We start from the raw sequence: 17,951 nt of genomic DNA, 5'->3' as shown, positions 1-17,951 counted from the left end.
GCTCCTCCTCTCTCGTGGAGGATGTGGAAACACAAAGCTCTTTTGGGCAGGATATGATCAGAAACCACCTGGCGAGTGCACATGAGAGGCAGAGGGGGGTTGGAAGAAGAGCTGGGGACAGAGAAGCTTTCACCAGGCAGCTTCAATCGCCTAGCAACCGCACCGTCAGCCAGGAGCAGCGGCAAGCGGCAAGAACACTTTTGTGCGGCTGAATTAGCCAACCATCTTCCCCTCCGCTCAGCCCCCGGCTTAATCGACTGGAAATGGGGGGGTGGAGGGGCTGGCCAGGGTTGGGGTGCAGGGTGTAGAATGGAGCAATTGTTCCCATGAAGGCTTCATGTTGGGCCACTTTGATGTTTCCCCGTGAGTGTGTCGGGGGTGAGGGGTGGGGTTCACTGACCTCTCCGCACAAAGGTGCGGTAGCACGGAAATACCATTTGTTGTAGGAAAGAAAGGCTGGGGATTCGGTCATCCCGCGTCAAACCCAAGGCCCGTGGGCCAAATCCGGACCGTGAAGACATTTCATGTGGCCCAAATTATTGGAACAACTAGACATAAAAGGGAAAATACCAATGATGCTGTGGAAGTGACGCCGCATCTTCTTTCACTGCAAGAACAGGTTCCTCCTTTGAAGGAAGCTGATCAATCGCGCCGTGCTGCATCCGAGCCATTTGTCTGGCTGGCTCCGGATCAGCTGGAACGCCGTGATCCTTCTGGGATGGTGACGTTCAACTGTGAAGAGTGAAACCTCAGGGGTTCCTACGCCACGGCATGTGGTCTGACCTGCAGGTTGAGACCACCAGAAGTTGTAACAGCGTTTGGTTGCCACCTAGTGGTGAGGAACGTGTAAGTACAGCTCATATTGAGTGCGTCTTTTGGCCACTCTGGCTTGTCTCCTGAACGAACTATATGTTTATTAAAATATATAAAAGACAAAAAACATATACGCACAAATATGTTCATGATAAAATATGCATATTCATGTGTTATCATTATACAGTAAAGTGTGTTTACAGATATACATTTTTTATACATAAAGCAAGATACTTTGGCATTGAAACTGGCAGTGGTGATTCGAACCTCGGGACACAGTGGGTCCCTCCTGTGAACAGCTCGAGAGCAGCAGCACCGTTACACCTGAGATCCATGCTTCGGAAAGAACAACGCCACTGTGGTGACATATAGCTTCAAGTCTCTTTCTGAGCGCAGTGGCCACCTTCAGCACGGTGCCACACTGGTTGACTTCGACGGCCCTTCACACTATACCGACGGGATACATCTGTGTAGCTTACTAGAGTCAGAAGGTCCTGGCTCCTGCTCCCATCATGTCTGGTGGTAGTGGTGGTAGTGGTGGTGGTGGTGGTGTTCGTGGTGATGGTGATGCTCGTGGCGCTGGACCACAGGTAGCACCGAGCCGGGGCTGCCCGGCGCCGCGAACGCCGCCTCTCTCTCCGGCCCCGGGGGCACGGCGGTGGGCTGCTGAGGGTGGGGGTGAGGGCTCAGTGGCGCTCTGGATGGGGACAGGGCCTCTCTGGCTTTGCCTCGGATCCGCCTGCTGTGACTGTACTGCAGCGGGTGGCTGGCGGGCTGGTGCGGCATGTGGTACACGTCCTGACCCCCGGCCTGCAGCCAGCCGTGAAGAGGGCCGTGGTGACCCTGGCATTTAGTGGATTTGCCTCCAGCTCCGCCCTTGTAGGTTCCTTTGGGAGACTTGACGGAAGATCCTCTGGCCCGAGCCTCGGCCGGGCCGATGATCTGCGAGCGCCGACGGTGAACACCTTGGGATTCAGGCTCCTGGGAGCGCGAGCGACTCTGAGAACTGTGATGATGATGAGAGTCCTGAGGAGGGGTGCTTCCTGGCAGAGAGGGAGCGAGAGGGCGCCCGAGTTACGATCCTGGTAGCAGACTTGCTCCCCCTCCCAGTCTTATGACGTGCCCAGCAAAGACCGCGCTTCCATTGCGTTGCATTGATTCTCTTGTGGATTTGTCCGTCGTAGGGACCAAAGGTGTCCGCTTACCAAACGTGTCCCACCTGCCGTGGAGTGACGACGTCGGTAGGACACGTTTAGGAAGCCGACACATTTGGTAGCTACGCCGTCACAACACCAAACTGGTCTTGGACACTTGCTGGTACCTTCAAATCTTGAGGTGTAGTTCTCAATCCCAGCCAAGTCCAGGTAGTGATTTCTCCGCTCTGTGTTCTCGTCCACACAGTAATGCTGACCCTCAGTGGTTGCTCCCTCTGCGCTCGGCCCCCTGCCGCTGCGAACACCAGGTTTACTGTCATGTGGTTTTTGCTCCCTGAATGACGGTGAGCTCACCTCACATAGGACAACAGCCTCCTGTCAGCTGAGCGTCCCTCCTCCTGGTGACGGTCTGTGGAGGGGGAAGAGGTGAGCCACAGGAGAAGCCTCAGGAGTGACTGGTGTCCTACCTGTCCCCGTGTCTCTCCTGTGTGACTTGGGCTCCGGCGTGACGGTCAGCTTGACGCGCAGGGTCTTGCTCTTACTGCGGCAGGACTGGTTCACTGAGGCGTCCACCACGTCATAGATGGTATGCATCAGGCTGGACATGTCCTGTGCACGGGAAGGTGAGACTCAGAAAGGAGGAGATTGACCTCACAAGCGCACACCTCTTTTGTCACTTTCCCACTGTTGTCGAAGTCGTACAGCGTGAAGATCCACTCTTGTCGGTTGTCGTCCTCAACGGAGACGTCACACTCGAGGTCCTGCGGCGGGAAACACAACAAGCACGATGCTCACGACCACTTCCACCGCACTGGGACTTTAGAAGCCAAACACTGAAGACTGAGAATTCTCATCTGTCTCAACCTCGTGTCCGCAGGGAATGTTCTGTTACGGCTTACATCCAGGCTGATGCGTTTCTTTCCAGCGGCTCCGGAGGGGTCTCTGTGTGGCTGTCCGTCCTCGGGGTGAAGATACTGCAGGTGGCTCTCACAGCCTTCAGCCTTCTCTGGAGGAAGGGCCACTGGAAACACAGGCGCAAGTTAGCTTCTGGGCTACACCTGACCATGGCGGTCTGACCACCTCGCCGGTCATCTGGCGCTACTCATGTGGCGATGTTGCAGAGCATCTGAAGGTGAGTCAGGAAGTGACGTGTGCAGACCTGACCAGTAACTCAGGATTCCAATCCAGCGAGAAGACGTCGTTCCGCACTTACCCTCTAGGGGGCAGTGTTGATCCGCGAATTGACCTTCCTTCAGCTCCCCGTTTGGAAACTCCTGGGACATGGAAAGAGAGTCAGAGATGTGAGTGAATCTACAGTTCAGAAGCACAGACGCAGAGAAAACAAACAACCCCAGCTCAAGCGTTTCCTACTCAGATGAGAGCGAACATCTGCATGCTGATGGTGCTGCTGCTGAGCCTCAACCTGAAGAAGCGATCAGCTGTCAGAGATGAGTCTTGAAGGCCATACAGAAAGCAAGGCCTTCAAGACTCGCAAGTCGTTCCACACGACCAGGGGATTGTGGAAACAATGAAGAGGAAGTGCAGCACAGGCGCCAAGCCGCAACTATTTCAACAACAAATGATTCATCTTGTTTACGTCATTGTCGAAGCCGCTTCACACACACTTTGAAATCAAACCTCCACAGACTGAGCCAGAGAGATGCGAGCAAAAAAAGGAACTCCGTGTACCTTAAACAGAGCTGAGGCGGCAGAGAGTTCAAACATCTGCATGTGTTTAGGTGAACGAGCGGCGCCTGCCCCCCGGCCACCGCCAGGGCCTGTGGTTCCATTTAACAATCTCAAAGCCCTCACTTCAGAGCAAGAGACCCCCCGCTTGTCATCTGGGCCTGACCTTCACCGCCAGGGTCAGGGTCTGAGCACCTCCTGCAAATTGGTCACAAAGTGGGGGGAACAGGAAGGAGTGACACGCCGACAGGAAACTGGACCGCAGCGGGAAAGACTGATGACAACGGAGACGCTCCGGGCACGATAGATGGGATTCATGACTGTTTCATGACCGTCCCTTTCAGCCAGCGCAGACTTGGGGATCCCGAGACGTTCTCAAGCCACAGCTGCTTCAGAAAACATCCAAGGAAGGATCCTGAACGGCGGCCTTTCAGGGGGGCCGGCCCAAGTCCCCCGACAGAGGCTGGAAGCAGAACTCTGGAGGCATCCCCACCATCCCCAGCTAGAGAAAGGCGAGCACAGAAACACCCCCCTGTCAAATGTGGGTTGCTATCAGCAACAAAAAGACAAACCGATGCAGGCAAAAGGGCCTTCGATGAAGGACGGGATGATTTGCCGCGAATCGCTAATGCTAACCTGAGCCTTCAAAACTGACTCAAAAGAATTGAGTGTTAAAGTTTTCCTGTTGGAAACTGGGGCCCCAAGCACGATTGAGGCTGACACCCTGAGGTCCAGGTTTTCATTTCCAGTGCTGTCTGAAAGCTATAAGAAGAATGTCGCTAGTTAAAGATAGAAACACAGTTTCCAGCTATTGTGGATTGTTGTTTCCTCGCCACGACGGATGCTTTTATCTACCGCGGTCCCCTAATGAAGGGCCGCACGGAAGGACGAGGGATCTCACACTGTTCTGCTGCTCAGAGGAAGATCTGCTGGCTCTCCATAAATGAGTCTATCCAGAAACCTTCACTTTTTTTCAGAGGAGTGGACGTGAGGAATGTTCCATGTGGTCCAGGTGATTTTGAAACAGGGCGTCCAAAACCCCGCCCCCAACCCTAACTCCACCCCCAACACACCACGTCAACAACTCGCTTTGAAATAAACACAGCCGTAACCATCTCTTCCAAAATAACTTGACAGACAACTAAACACGCATCTGAGGCAAATAACAACAAGCAGACATGAACTCAGTAACTGTTGCCACAGTAACACTTTGAAATAATAATAATAATAAAAACATTTTTTTATATATTGATGCAAGATAAGCAGCTGTGATGGTTTTCTAAACTGTCACAACCACGACATTCAAACAACACACACAGTATATAAAGGCTCGGTCAATAGAATGCCTGGAATTCTGATCCCTGTGAAGCTATTTTGCTCTCATTCGTTCGTCCGCTCGCCATTAGAAAGCAATGAGTTTGTTTAGTGAACCATTGTTTCAAGTTTGGAACTGATCTGCGTTTCCTCCTGTCGTCAGCGATCGCGGCGGTAAACAAATATGGCGACGGCGATGGCCAAAATATGGTGGCGAAAGGTTCTGCTGAGGCGTCCGGTTTTTCATGTTTTGCAGTCCATGGTGCTCTCTAGCCAAAAGCCTGCAGGAGACCATCAGGTGGCAGGGCTGACCATCACTCTATGAAGGACAGTTGTTACTGATGACACACATCAATGGTTCTTCATTCAAGCAACTGGAAACCGGGGCAGTTTAAAACACCTCCATCTGAGAGCAGCGACCATCTGTGAATGGGACTTGGACTACACAATGCTGTGGTAACACAACAGTAGAGGATGAATCAAAGTCCGACAGAGCCACTGTATATACTGTAGTTTTGAGCAGAGCAGACAACCTTGCACTTCAAGATAAATGTTTCATTTATACCAAGCCTTTGTTCGGACAAGAAACGGCAAGAGCACGTGAAGGAATGGAGCGAAAAACAAGCCTTCAAACCAGTGATGCGATACCTGAAGTGGTGTCGCTGAGCACCAAAGGACACCAGGAGAGAGAGAGAGAGAGAGGAGAGAGAGAGAGAGAGAGAGAGAGAGGAGAGAGAGTGAGAAAGAGAGAGAGAGAAGAGAGAGAGAGAGGAGAGGGAGAGAGAGAGAGAGGGAGAGAGAGAGAGAGGGAGTGAGGGAGAGAGAGAGAGGGAGAGAGAGAGAGGGAGGAGAGAGAGAGGGAGGGAGAGATAGAGAGAGAAAGAGAGGGAGGGAGAGAGAGGAGAGGGAGAGGAGAAAGAGAGGGAGAGAGAGAGGGAGAGAGAGAGAGAGGGAGAGAGAGAGGGAGGGAGAGAGAGAGAAGAGAGAGAGGAGAGAGAGAGGAGAGGGAGAGAGAAAGAGGGAGAGAGAGAGAGAGAGAGGAGAGAGAGAGAGTGAGAGAGAGAGAGAGCACACCCTCTCCGTGTATTGAGGGAGCTAATGAGAGAGCAGGCTAGGTCGGACCACAGTCTGCAGTTCAACACATGGCAAGTCCATCCCCATCGCCCACGGTGTCGGGCTCCAATCTGCCAGCCACATGTGTAATTAACAGCCCTCTGGCTCCGCGCCGCTCTCATTCTTTCGCTATCAGATCACATACTCTCCTGTAGGCCGTGCTATTATTTCCAGGCAGCCGCATGACAGACAGCATGTGACGCTTCACCAGGAGTCGGTAAGGTTTAAGATCCGCAGCGTTACAGCGCGTGTGACCAGGCGCGTCGACACGAGAGCCGGCGAGCCAGCTCTTTGATGTTTCTTCCTGTTTAATGCACTTCTGCCAAGCTTCCTGCTGCCAGACTTTCATGTGGGATAGAGTAACCAGTGGAAGCTTTCATGACTCCCGAGCAGGTGACATCAGACATCCCTCTCACCCGTCCTCCCGCCTGAAAACACTGCACATCTTTGTTCTCCCCCCTGTCCAACTGACTCGTTCATATCTCTCTCGCGCCCTCTTCAGACCGCGCAAAAGTCTCATGCGACCAGTTTGTCTCGTTTCTGGGACCAAATATTGTGATTTGTGCTCACGCATGTTGGAGTAAACACCAAAACAGGGCTTCAGTTTTGACCTCCAGCGGCGTTTCTGTTTGAGCTCACACGCAAAAGCGCCGTCATCTTGAGCAAACAAAAGCAGCAACTTTACCGCCGCACGGCTCCTGCTACTCACATGTAACTGACACCTCCCCAGACGGGAAAGCCTTAATGACCTCCAGCAAAGCCGCCCGCTCACTCCGACCCACCGTGAATCGGGAGTGATGATGGGGTTTGCAGTGATGGGAATGGGGATTGAGCAGTGTCGAGGAACACGGCGCGGTGAACAAACCCAACAGTCCCGACCGCAGGATGAAACCAAAGAGGGAGCCAAGCCATTGAGGAATAAATGAGCCCCATTCCAGGAGAAACCAACCTGGCCTTGACACAAAACCAGATGTAAGCAGTTGCACCGGCCAGAAGAAGTCAAGGAAGTCAAGGAAGTAACTGAGCCGCACGCATTCTTCGGGCCAACTACGACCTTCATCAGAGCTGCTCTGTACTTGTGAGTCGGACGGGCAACTCTCTCGGGAGCGTGTCCCAAAGCGAATAGATGTGGATGACCTCCATCCCCGTCCTTCTAGTCTTTCGCCCCTGAAGTCGGCACTTGACTCGCTCTGAAACAGCTGTTTCATGCGCCCACACGTCCTGCGGGGCCTTTCAATTTACCCGCTCTGGTTACTCTTGGCCATCATCCCACTCCTGACACCAGCGGCAAATACCTGTCTTGGCCTTCCATACGGCCAGCCACGTGACCCTGGCAGCTAAGAGCCACCTAGAAGACCAGAGGAAGAGGCATGTTTTTGAGTGAACCAGTCCTCCAGGTCGCGGAGAGACAGAACACGCCCACCCCAGACAGGTCACCAGTCAATTGCAGGACAAGTTCAAAGTGAAGTGTCAAAGCGTCCACAGGAAACACAAGCAAGGAGACCAGAGAAGCTCCACACAGAAGGGATGTATTCATGAATAATTTGAAATAATAGGTTTGTTTTTTGTTCCAGAAATATGTGCGGAGGAACAGACAAACAAATGAAACACACAACGATAAAAAATAACTAAACTCAAGACAGCAACAGCTGGATCGTATTCCAGTGTTGGAAATGCTGTCAGATCCTGGTGTTCACCACCACAGTTCACCACTGTTGGTGTAGGACCGGTGTTACCTTGTCCTACACCACATCCTGCCAAAACGCAACCTCCACCATGACAATTCTGCTTCTGATAAACTGGATAAACACGCGGCTCACTCGCTGCTGAACATGACGGTGACCGTCGACACTGGCGTGTGACAGCTGTGGAGAGTGTGGTGGACTTTGGCTCACCATGATGTTGAATCCAGGGAACCTTTGATCATGACACTGGTCGACTCTGACTCTCTGGATCCCTGATTCTTTGATGAGATGGAGAGGTCCTCACAGGTTCTCTGACGCGCTTCTCTGCCTTGGTTCACATCAACACATGCAGCTCTCCGGCTGCCAAGGTGACAACACTGACAACCGTGTCCCCATGAGGCTTCACTGATGGAGGACACACTCTCACAGGCAGCGCTAATGCTAGGAGCCGCCATCAGTTAGGGACCATCAACAAATTCTAAAGCCTCAAAGTCTGAGTGACATCTTCAATAAGGCCATGGAAAACAAGCATTTTAGGGGAGAGAATTGTGACAAGGTTTTTCACCCCACAAGACAAAGGACTGACAGTTTTTATAATGCTGTCTGCTGTATCTCATGTCTCAGCAGCAGTCTGGACACATTTCCTAGATGCTACTGAAGAAAGCATCAGGTGAAGAAATGATCATAGAGTCAGATTCTATTCTCAAAGTAAGACGGATCAATGTAACCCCTAAATAAAGCTGCCAGAGCAGTCTGTCAGACACCATTGTGAAACACTGAATTTCTCATCTCTTCACTTAGTTGACTATTTAAATATAAACAAACCATGACGTTGGAGACAAACTCCACTCATGAGTTTCATCATCAAACAGTTTCAAGAGAGAACGTAGTGTCCAACACATGGAGGAGAATGAAAATGTATTCATCGCGATAGTTATTGTAATCGCAGAAATGACAACATTTGTTTTTGTCCATATCGCCCATCCCTGACACAATGCTTTATAGAAGTGCTGCTGCGATGGATTCATGTGATTCTGCTTCAGCATAAAAGAGGGCCCTTCTTCCATAAAGCTGTTGGATAATCTTCGCACAAAACCCGGATATGGCTGTTAGCGCGATCAGGAGGCAGCGGCGCATCAAAGCCGGTGTGCGACACGCGGTTTGACTCAAACGGGACGTGCCTCCGTTTCTGGTCTCCTCACGCAGAGGCCGAGTAACCTGGAGGGATTTGTTCCAAACAACACTCAAGATCCTAGGATGGTTGAGGATGATTGGAGAGCAGTCCTCACAGGGTCTACCACAGCACGTGAAACCCAGGGCTCCAGGCAGAGGCCACACAAGGCCCTGGTCTCAACCCTCAGCACTTCTTGTTTCACTCGAGTGTCTCCTCCCTCTCAACACAGTCAGACTCACCTGGACGCTCAGTGTCAGGTTCCCGTCTGTCTCTCACAATCGCCCTCACCTGTCAGCTAACACACTGTTTTCACGGATTTGAGTCTGAGCTTTCATGAGTGCCAGCATGCTCCAGGCGTTACAGTGCTCCTGTGGTCGACTGACAAACCTAAACAAACCATGTCAGGATGGACAGAAGCGAAGCAGCGGGGAAGAGGCACCAAAACACTCCAGTGGAATCACATCTGCACCACAGCAGGTTCGGGGTCAAGGCCAGCGATCTGAAGCGCACCGGCTCCCTGCCGCCCTCCGAGGACTTTCAACACGCCCATCCAAGAATCAGATCCCACCACTAAGACCACCTGTCCTATGAACCTTTCCTGTGACCGGACCTGCACATTCACACCAAATGATCTGCAGGCGCATGGACAGAAAAGATGTTATCAATAGCAGAGTTACCAGGCAGCACTGTGCCTCCACGTACGAACAGTCATCTCAGCAGCAGAACCAAACCAGAGCTCCCGGTTGCTCACTAGTGCTTGCACCTCCAGGGTGCCTTCCAAATGAGTGGTGGAGATGATAGAAACACTTCTACAGCAGAGTTCAGGTACAGAATACTCTTCTCCAACTGAAATGGTTTCAACCCGCGGGGAGAAAAACACTCTCTTCCTTCATGCCATCGGAGTCTTGACACTGCATTCAACCTGTGAAGTTCCTCACAGACTTGGAACCAGACTGGGGTCATCAAGGGGTCAACAGTTTTCCAGAGGATTTCTACATATACCCTCCTGCTGGCTTCAGGACGGGGTTGAGGGAGCGTGAATTCCAAGATGCTGCAGCATTCATGGATAATCGCTCACACTTTTCAAACTGGTTCCTGTGTAGGTTTGAGGTCTGAAGGTGCTGAAATGTCAGGCAAGCGCGTGACCCTCAAGGACACTGACCAGCTGGCGAAGCTCCCATCTGAATCAGAGGGTGCGACAAAAAAAGCGCCACACGTTTTCCACAAAAGAACGAACCAAAGTTGGCGAGAGCTTGGGTGAGCCTTCGGTACTCGGTAGGTGGGCGGACGTCTAGCACCCTGAACAGGCTTTACCTTTAAGACTTGAAGGATTATTAGATCGAAAAGTTCTGCGCGAACAGAACTAGCCTCGACATTGAACTCCTTCCTGCGCGTTTAAATAAACAATGGGATGAATATTGAGTCAAGAGAGTGCAACACGCGCCTCTCCTTTCTCACAACGAAGTTGCCCCATGTGCACTTCAGGCCGTGCAAGTCTCAAACGCAGCTCCCCAGTGTGAAATTCTGGAACCTAATTCATCCGTGCAGCAAGTAGAGATGAAAAGGAGCGGGGCTCCACCGCCTTCTCTGGATCTGCTTCTGCTGTAGACCGTCTTTGGGACCGCAACAATTATTGTCACACTTGAGTGTGAGCTTTTTTTGAGCTCCAGCTCAAACATTCTTATCTTATCCTAAACCCACTGGAGGCTAGCTGAAGGGCCCGGACACAGACCACTTGGAAAGCACTAAGTGTGGCACTTAACAACGGCCACACAAGTGCGGAGACCCGTGCAGCGCAGGAGGGACACCGCAGTGATGTCATCGGCGCGGCTGGCAGTCCAATGATGGCAGACGTCCGATGGTTCCAACCGGAGTGTGTCAGGTAGCGGGACGTACAGATCGCACACAAGAGTGGGCCGCGGCGTGGGAGCGGCTTCAGTGACTTCAGAAGCACGCTGGTCCAGGAGCGGAATCCATGGAGATTTGGTGAGTTTCAAAACAACCTCCAGCGTCACAATAAAGTGGCCGACTATCCAGCTGAGGACGGCGCGACCTGCGAGCAGATGGCTCCGGTGAAAGGCTCCCAGTGAGGGGGAAGGCATCCTGAAGAGAGTGGCTGTTTATTTGAAGTCAGCCTTTAGGTAAACACCTTACATGGCACACAGGGCCAGGTCAGCTTTTGAAGTGGACCAGCTCAGGAAAGACACGGGTGGGGGGAAGAAAAGAAGGCTGCCTTCAGAGGAAATGAGAACAGTGGGCTCTTTCAGCACCACTTCACCCCCCTCTTCTCCTTGTGTCGCGTGAGCACAAAAGGTTATGGGGAGAGCTGAGCTCCTCTTTCTCCAGAGGTAGAATCTTTCTGCGCTCATTATTTGCGGAATGGAATTCTACTCAAAATGCCACCCGTGTCAACAATAAACCACTTGCTGGTTCTGGTTCTGGTTTTCTTTGATGACGGGAACAGGTCTGTCCGACAAAAGGGAGCTGCGGAGGGAGAGCCAGGCATCTACTGTCTGCTGAGGCCATTTCCAAGCTGCTGTGAGTCTCAATCGCTAACCCTTCTCAGATGGGACTGTGGCGTTTTATGAGCTGTGTAACAGCGATACCTACACATGTGCAGGCCTGGGGTCCCAGAGAGGGGGAGGCTCGGCTCCCAGCTCTCGGGCAGCCACGCCCCTCTGCTCAGGGGCCTGGGTGTGCTGGAGAAAGCTTGTGTCCAGGACACTGAAATCCTAGTTGGACGATGAGTCCGTCTTCGGCCACCTGGAACGTGGAGTCATGTTCCCAGCGATACTCCTGTCTGACCATCACAACGGCACCTCAAAATCACTTCCGTCGGGATTTTGAAACGCGTTTTTGGCTCTGAAAAGATGCGTCTCGGTCGCCTGGGAGGTCAAGTCTTTCTGCTCCGAAAGAAACCACCCGAGTTACTTGCTTCTGCATCGTGGAGATGTTCTTGATGCAACTAAACGTCTGAGTCAGTACATGTGTAGCAGAGGCTTCTGTGAAAGCCAGCGGCCTCCAGAGGACAATGGCAGGGGATCTTCCCGCTTTCTCAACAGAAACTCCTGTACGGCGTTTCATTCCGCAGCCTCAGACCTCGCAGGGCGTCCGGAACGCAGAGTTTCGAAGCATGAAGGCAGCTCCGACTGATACTTTAATACAAGAACAACAAAGAGAGCGAATGCGTCTCGGGGAGACCGTCGCATCATAACATGAATCATATTGAACTCAAACAAACCACTGCTGTTTTCTGACGCCGCAATATTTTCATTTTGTCACGCAGGCAAAGATAATCACGTCTCAGATTCACAAGCGTGTGTTTTGCAGAGACTCCATATGTGCCAGGCCAGCGTCTGACCTTAGTGGAGACAATCTCAAGTTTCCCCAGCGCTGATTCTCAGAATAACAAATTCACGTCCAAAAGAGGAATCCCATGTTCTTGTGAAGCAAACAAATAGGAACCTGGGCGTCCGTCCCAAACTGCAAACATTATAGAAACTCAATATCAAAGACAAATAAAGCTACAGTGACCCCTCTGATAAGTTTCCCCGCGCAGATGCCGAGGTCACGGCATGCATCAAAGAGCTCCAAAACTCCATAACAATGGCTATTGAAACAACCGCAGAGAATGCAATATTCCCCTGACGGCATGGAAATGAAGTCCACTTGCAAAAGAGCTCCGACTTTCTACAGGGTTTATGTGGAAACATACCTTACACACTCAAATGTAATAACCTTTGAGTCTCCCGGTGTTTAACTTGGCCGGCAGACGCACAAGATCAAACACAGACTTGGATACAGCAGCATTTGCCAAAAATGTCAGCATTAAGGACCAGGCTCCAGCTTCAGGTATTTTCTTTCCTCTGCAGCGAGCAGAGACACTGACCAGCGTTCAGCCCCGTGCAGGGGGGTGAAGTGTCGGGATCCCCCCCGCCTGTCATACGTCCAGGTCACATCCTGAAAAAGCTGCAGGAGGCGTGTCTCTCCAACCCGACACACTGTCGCTCCCACGTGGGGTCGTGACGCCTCCAGAAGGAAAGCACCAAACTGCTTGGACGTGGACGCAAAGTCACCAACTTCAAATTCACAATTTTCAGAATGAACGGAAAAAAATCAGTCCAGGATTTCATCACTTGAACATCCGCCCTGTAGCCGACCCGAAAAACTTTGTTTGTCGGTAGAATGGCGCTATTATATTATCTTCAATCGCCTTGCCGTAACAACCCTCAAGTTTTCTCGGGAAATAATCATCAAGTCAGTGAAACAAGGAGAGAAGAGTCACCCAGCCCCACGCGTCGTCCTTGAAGCATGAAGGCAGTTTTAGAACAAGTGACCAGTGTGGAGGACACATGGAAGCCAGAACCATTTCCATATTCAACAGCTGAGATCAGCGGGCAGCTTCTGAAGCAGTGGACATGACATCGTGCTCCACGGCTCCCCCTCCCCCCACCGCCTTTAAAGCCCCCTCAAATATCTCCCCCAAGAAAAAAAACAGCCTCAAATCCCCTCCTCTCGTCCTCTCCCGCCCCCTGTCCCACCACAGCCCAGGATTCTGCAGCGCAAACCAGGAACAGATGTCTGCTGGGGCCGCGCTGAAAGACCCCGCTGTTCTGGATGCCAGCCACATGCTTTTCATTCAGAGATGAAGGCTCACAGCTCTCCTTCTTGTGAAGCCAATTTCAGGAAAAAAGGGGGGAAAAAAAAACTAGCGCTCCAAATGCCTTCAAGTCCCTTCAAAAGCCGCAGCACTGTATACGAGCGCACCTCTTTGTCTGCGTGCTCAAGGGGAAAGTCAGACCAAGAACAGGGAAGATTTCCCCTTAAAATTCATGAAATGTTGCAGAGTGACTTTTTGCTTCTATTAATATGTAAATGTTTTGTCGGGTCGGAAATGCAGCGGTGTGGTACCACTGGCACACTCCCTGTTTCTGGCATCCTAGGACTGCCAAGCTATCACCCAATGGAACAACGGACGGAAAGATAATCACTACAAGTGGCGTCAGAAGTGGTACGGTCACTTGAAAGGCCTTTCTTGTTCGATGGTGGAGCCAGCATGTTAATGCACGACGCTGGAGAACGAAGCCCCTGAGCGCAGTAGACAGTGAGGAGAATTGTGATGTCCGCAGGATTTCAGGGAGGAATAACGCAGGTTTTTCTCGCGCAGCCTAAAATGTTGACACGCTTCGCCTTCACAGGCCAAGTCGGAGAGAAGTCTGGAGACAAAAGAAGGTGCTGAGAACCTGAATTAGACTGGCATTAGTCGGGGACCGGAGTTCACTTGTCTGATGGTCCCAGATGAAGCCCAGCGTAGGGCTTCATCTTGGGACGTCTGGGGACAGGGGGGGAACACAGTGACCACCCTTCAGTAACGTTTCCACTGCCAGAGCTTGTGCTCGACCACAGATCACGGATCGAGCCCAGTCTGCATCCGAGTTGCCCTCCATCATGGTCAGCGCTCACTTTTGGGAAGCTAGTGCTTCGCCAGGGGACGGTGTGCAGCCAAATCGACATGTAGAGAGGGCTGCCTTTGATCTTTTGTTATGACGCGCTGGCAAACCCAAATGATAGGTGGCCGAGTCAGTTCTGGGGTCCATCCTCTGCCCCCACAGAAACATGGAGGGGGTGGGGGTCGAGGCTCCACTGATATCAGAGCTCTTTTATAACGCTCAGCTCTGCGCTTTGAAGTCGCAGCCAGACAGCTCAGGAATTCAGGAGGAGGGGGAGGGTCCCAGCTAAATGCTGTGTTTGGCTAATTTCCCTCTATACGATATCATTTGGAATAGCTGGAGTCTGCTGCTCGTCCGGCCACCGCACGCGCTAAAGTTGGCGGTCTTCACTACATCATTCTCTACGAAGCTGACATCCGTTCACGTCCTCTTGTGGCAGACCTCAGGAGGCCCCCGAGCCAGCCCTTGTCATTATTTTACCGAGTCAACGCCATCCAAGACAGGCGTGTTTATTCCTGGGGCGGTATGGATGCGGCAAATATTTACACTTCAAATAAGTTGTGAATCGTAACACAAAACTAGCTCGACTGGGACGCCGTTCTTTGAGCCGGCAGTGAAACTGCAAAGGGCCCCTCCGGACGCAGCGAGTCCCTGGGACACACTGGAGTGACTTTCACCTGGCCTCTGAAAGTCTCAAAGTCCTCAAAGAAGAATAGGAAGAGCTGGGCCTCCTCACTCAGGTTCATCATCATCCAGCAGAGACTTTACAGAGTCTGTAACGGCTGCAACCTTCTACTACTTTGCTGCTACAGGCACACACCTGAACCCGGCGCAGCTCTCACGACAACACAACCACACACTAGTGGGACGCGACTTAATGTTACTCCACAGAGAGCCGCCTGCTGGGAGCGGCATGAGAAGAAAGACAGCCCAGAGTCAGGATGGCAGCAGCCACAAGAGCACAGTCACAGTCAGATCCCACAGTCTGAGGAAGGACTACCTTTCCATCCGTGTGTGTGTGTGTGTGTGTGTGTGTGTGCCAGGCTGCTTCACACACAAGGCTGTCACAACCAAGCTGGCAGAGGAATAATGGCTGCTCTGTTGTGTCACTGCCACACGTCCACAGATCGCACAACCTCACTAGAACATCTGTTTGAAGGTGAACACCACCACCAAAGACATCGGCGCTTCCACCCTCCCGCCCCGTGTTGTGGTCCACTAGAGGTCCTGAGAGCCAAGACTGGAGAGGAGCAGACGCGATCCATACAGTTCTTACCTCTTTAGAACATGACACCAACATGCTCACGTCAGGTGACTGCATGAACCAATGAAGGACATCCCTGAGCCCAAGACTTGACTGATCAGCAAAGCCATCACATGCAAGTCTGGCCAGAGATTCACTGACATTTCTGTTCTCCTTTGAAGCCTTATACGTGGGGAACACCTCCGCGATCAGAAGGGCAGAGGAGTGCAAGAAATAAGGCCTACACATGACATCAACTTAGGATCTGTGTCTGTCGAAACAGAAACTAGAAAAGCCGCTCAAATGTATTTGAAACATGCCAATAGCCAAGTAGGAACTGATATAAAAGTTTGGTGTTTTGAGTCAGAGGTCAGATCATTTGACACGTGTGTGATGTGAAGCGTAACCAAGGGCGATATCTCCAGCGCCTGTGCGTCAAGTGGAAGCGTCTGTGACTTCAGCGGCGGATCACCTTGAAAGGCAGATGTTTTCCAAGTGAAGAAATACCTGCAGGCGCTTGATCTTGTGCTCCGACGCGCTGTAGCGCTCACATTCCTCCATCCCTCTGCGCAGGAAGGCGCCGACGACAAAGCTGTCGCCTGAGAGGACAAACACAGGGGCATCAGCAGCTCTGGCCAGTGACCTGCGACTTCCAGCGGCTCCCACTCACCTTCGGGGTTCTCTCTGCGCTTGCACGCTGCACGCACCACACACGGACACAGAGGACATTTGAGTGGTCACAGACACAGATCGTCACAGATCGAGCTGCTCACCGGGTTTGGACTGAAGTTTGCCCATCACGACTCTTCACGGGATCCGGCGGGGGTTAGTCCGAAGGGAGGGTCACTGGAGCGACGTGATCACATCGTGTTCGCGTCGCAGCGAGCGAACTGGAGCAAGGCGACACGGACCCGCCGACGAGGTCATGGGAGGCTCGGGCACCGTCCGGATCGAAAGAGGAGCACCGCTGTCCGTCCCCGCGTCAGGCTCTCTGGATGAGGAGCTCCGCTCCACGTCAGGTTCCACAGTGCAACCGCCAACTTCCGGTTATGGTCTTCAACAATAAAAGCATAAACGTCTATAACCATTAGTGCTACTTTCATAAGACATGGTGATGCGTTTATAAGGCTTTATAGAAGATGTGAAGAATGTTTATAATCATGTATTAAATATGGTGGATTAAACTTTATCCATTTATGAAGACTCTTCATAATTAGATAGTTAAACCCTTTGACCTCAGCACACAGTACAATATCAGTGAAAATAGGATAACACTATTCTGCGTCATAAAAAAAACATTCAAAACATCTATAAAGCCTGAAAAACACAATACCCTTCCCTTTGTGGGTCAAATAAAAGAAATGTAAAAGCAAGTATATACTATAGTGTTTAACCATCATCATCAGAATCATTGAGACTGTTGAGGTCTGCTTTATTTTGGAAGCTTTTTATTCAGCCTTCCTGTCCGTTCATATCATTTTGACGCTTGCAATGGCAGAATGTTGCCACGCCCCCTATTGGTGGATTTTAGTGCGCCGCTTCATTCATGGAATTCAGGCAAAAACAAAACAAAAGAACACCAATTGAACTGGTTTTCCTTCAGTGACCACTGTCATCAAGACTGTTTTTACACTGACAGAGAAGTTGCCTCCAGTGTGTTTCCCATGCTGATTCTTCCTTGAAAGAAAGTGATGTCACCTGCCTAAACATCCAAATGAGACTTCTGAACTTTGTGTTTGAACTTGTGAACTTGCGTTTCTTGTGGGGAGGGAAGGCAGTGTCCCGCCCATAAGTGCCGCCTGTCGACGAACGCGTGGTGTTTGACTGGTGACAGAGCGACAGGATGAGCCGACATTTGCCAAGGTACAAACTGTGTTTGATCCTTCTTGCCGAGTCTAATCACGTTTGTGCAGCTCACTCCCCTGATCCTCCTCTTGGTGAGGCGGCCCCCTAGCGTTGCAGCAGAGAACCAGACAGTTCTGCCATGTTTCTCACACTGTATCATTGCCACCATGATATAAAGAAGCAATGACACTCCTCTGAGAGAGAGATTACAGCTTGTACTGCATGAAGGACAAGGGACGGAAGCTTTTCAAACCTGTTGTGATCCATCAGAGGGGTTGAGGTTTTTCCCACGGAGGACAGCCACCCTTTGACAAATGGTGTCAGAAGCAGGATCCTCGCATGAAGACGTCGCAAATGCTTTTGATGCACACGATGATGGAAAAAGGGATGGAAGCAAGCCTGAAGAACTATGGACGGACAGTCAGGAGCCTCACTTTTGCTGGGTCATGTCTTCTATATTCTTCGGTTCTCATT

The 17,951-nt window shown here is 51.5% G+C and overlaps 1 protein-coding gene across 2 annotated transcripts; it reads right to left on the bottom strand.

Moving 5' to 3' along the window:
* Window positions 1-200: 200 nt before the first annotated feature.
* nkd2b (NKD inhibitor of WNT signaling pathway 2b) lies at window positions 201-17,951 on the bottom strand. Of its 2 annotated transcripts, none has more exons than XM_053843971.1 (11): window positions 17,731-17,951; window positions 16,406-16,686; window positions 16,303-16,329; window positions 16,140-16,231; window positions 3,181-3,241; window positions 2,867-2,988; window positions 2,633-2,728; window positions 2,435-2,576; window positions 2,322-2,376; window positions 2,135-2,256; window positions 201-1,856 (listed from the first exon to the last, which is right to left on the bottom strand). In XM_053843971.1, the coding sequence occupies exons 2-11, from the start codon at window positions 16,428-16,430 to the stop codon at window positions 1,324-1,326; spliced, it is 1,275 nt and encodes a 424-aa protein (XP_053699946.1). In that variant the 5' UTR covers window positions 16,431-16,686; window positions 17,731-17,951; the 3' UTR covers window positions 201-1,323. The 2 variants fall into 2 exon arrangements, with proteins under 2 accessions (XP_053699946.1, XP_053699945.1); XM_053843970.1 differs by having other exon boundaries at window positions 206-1,856; window positions 2,135-2,262.

This window comes from Synchiropus splendidus, chromosome 15 (assembly GCF_027744825.2).
Source record: "Synchiropus splendidus isolate RoL2022-P1 chromosome 15, RoL_Sspl_1.0, whole genome shotgun sequence".
Lineage (NCBI taxonomy): Eukaryota > Metazoa > Chordata > Actinopteri > Syngnathiformes > Callionymidae > Synchiropus > Synchiropus splendidus.
Note: the sequence above shows the minus strand (reverse complement) of the source record. Positions and strands in the feature narration are given on the sequence as shown.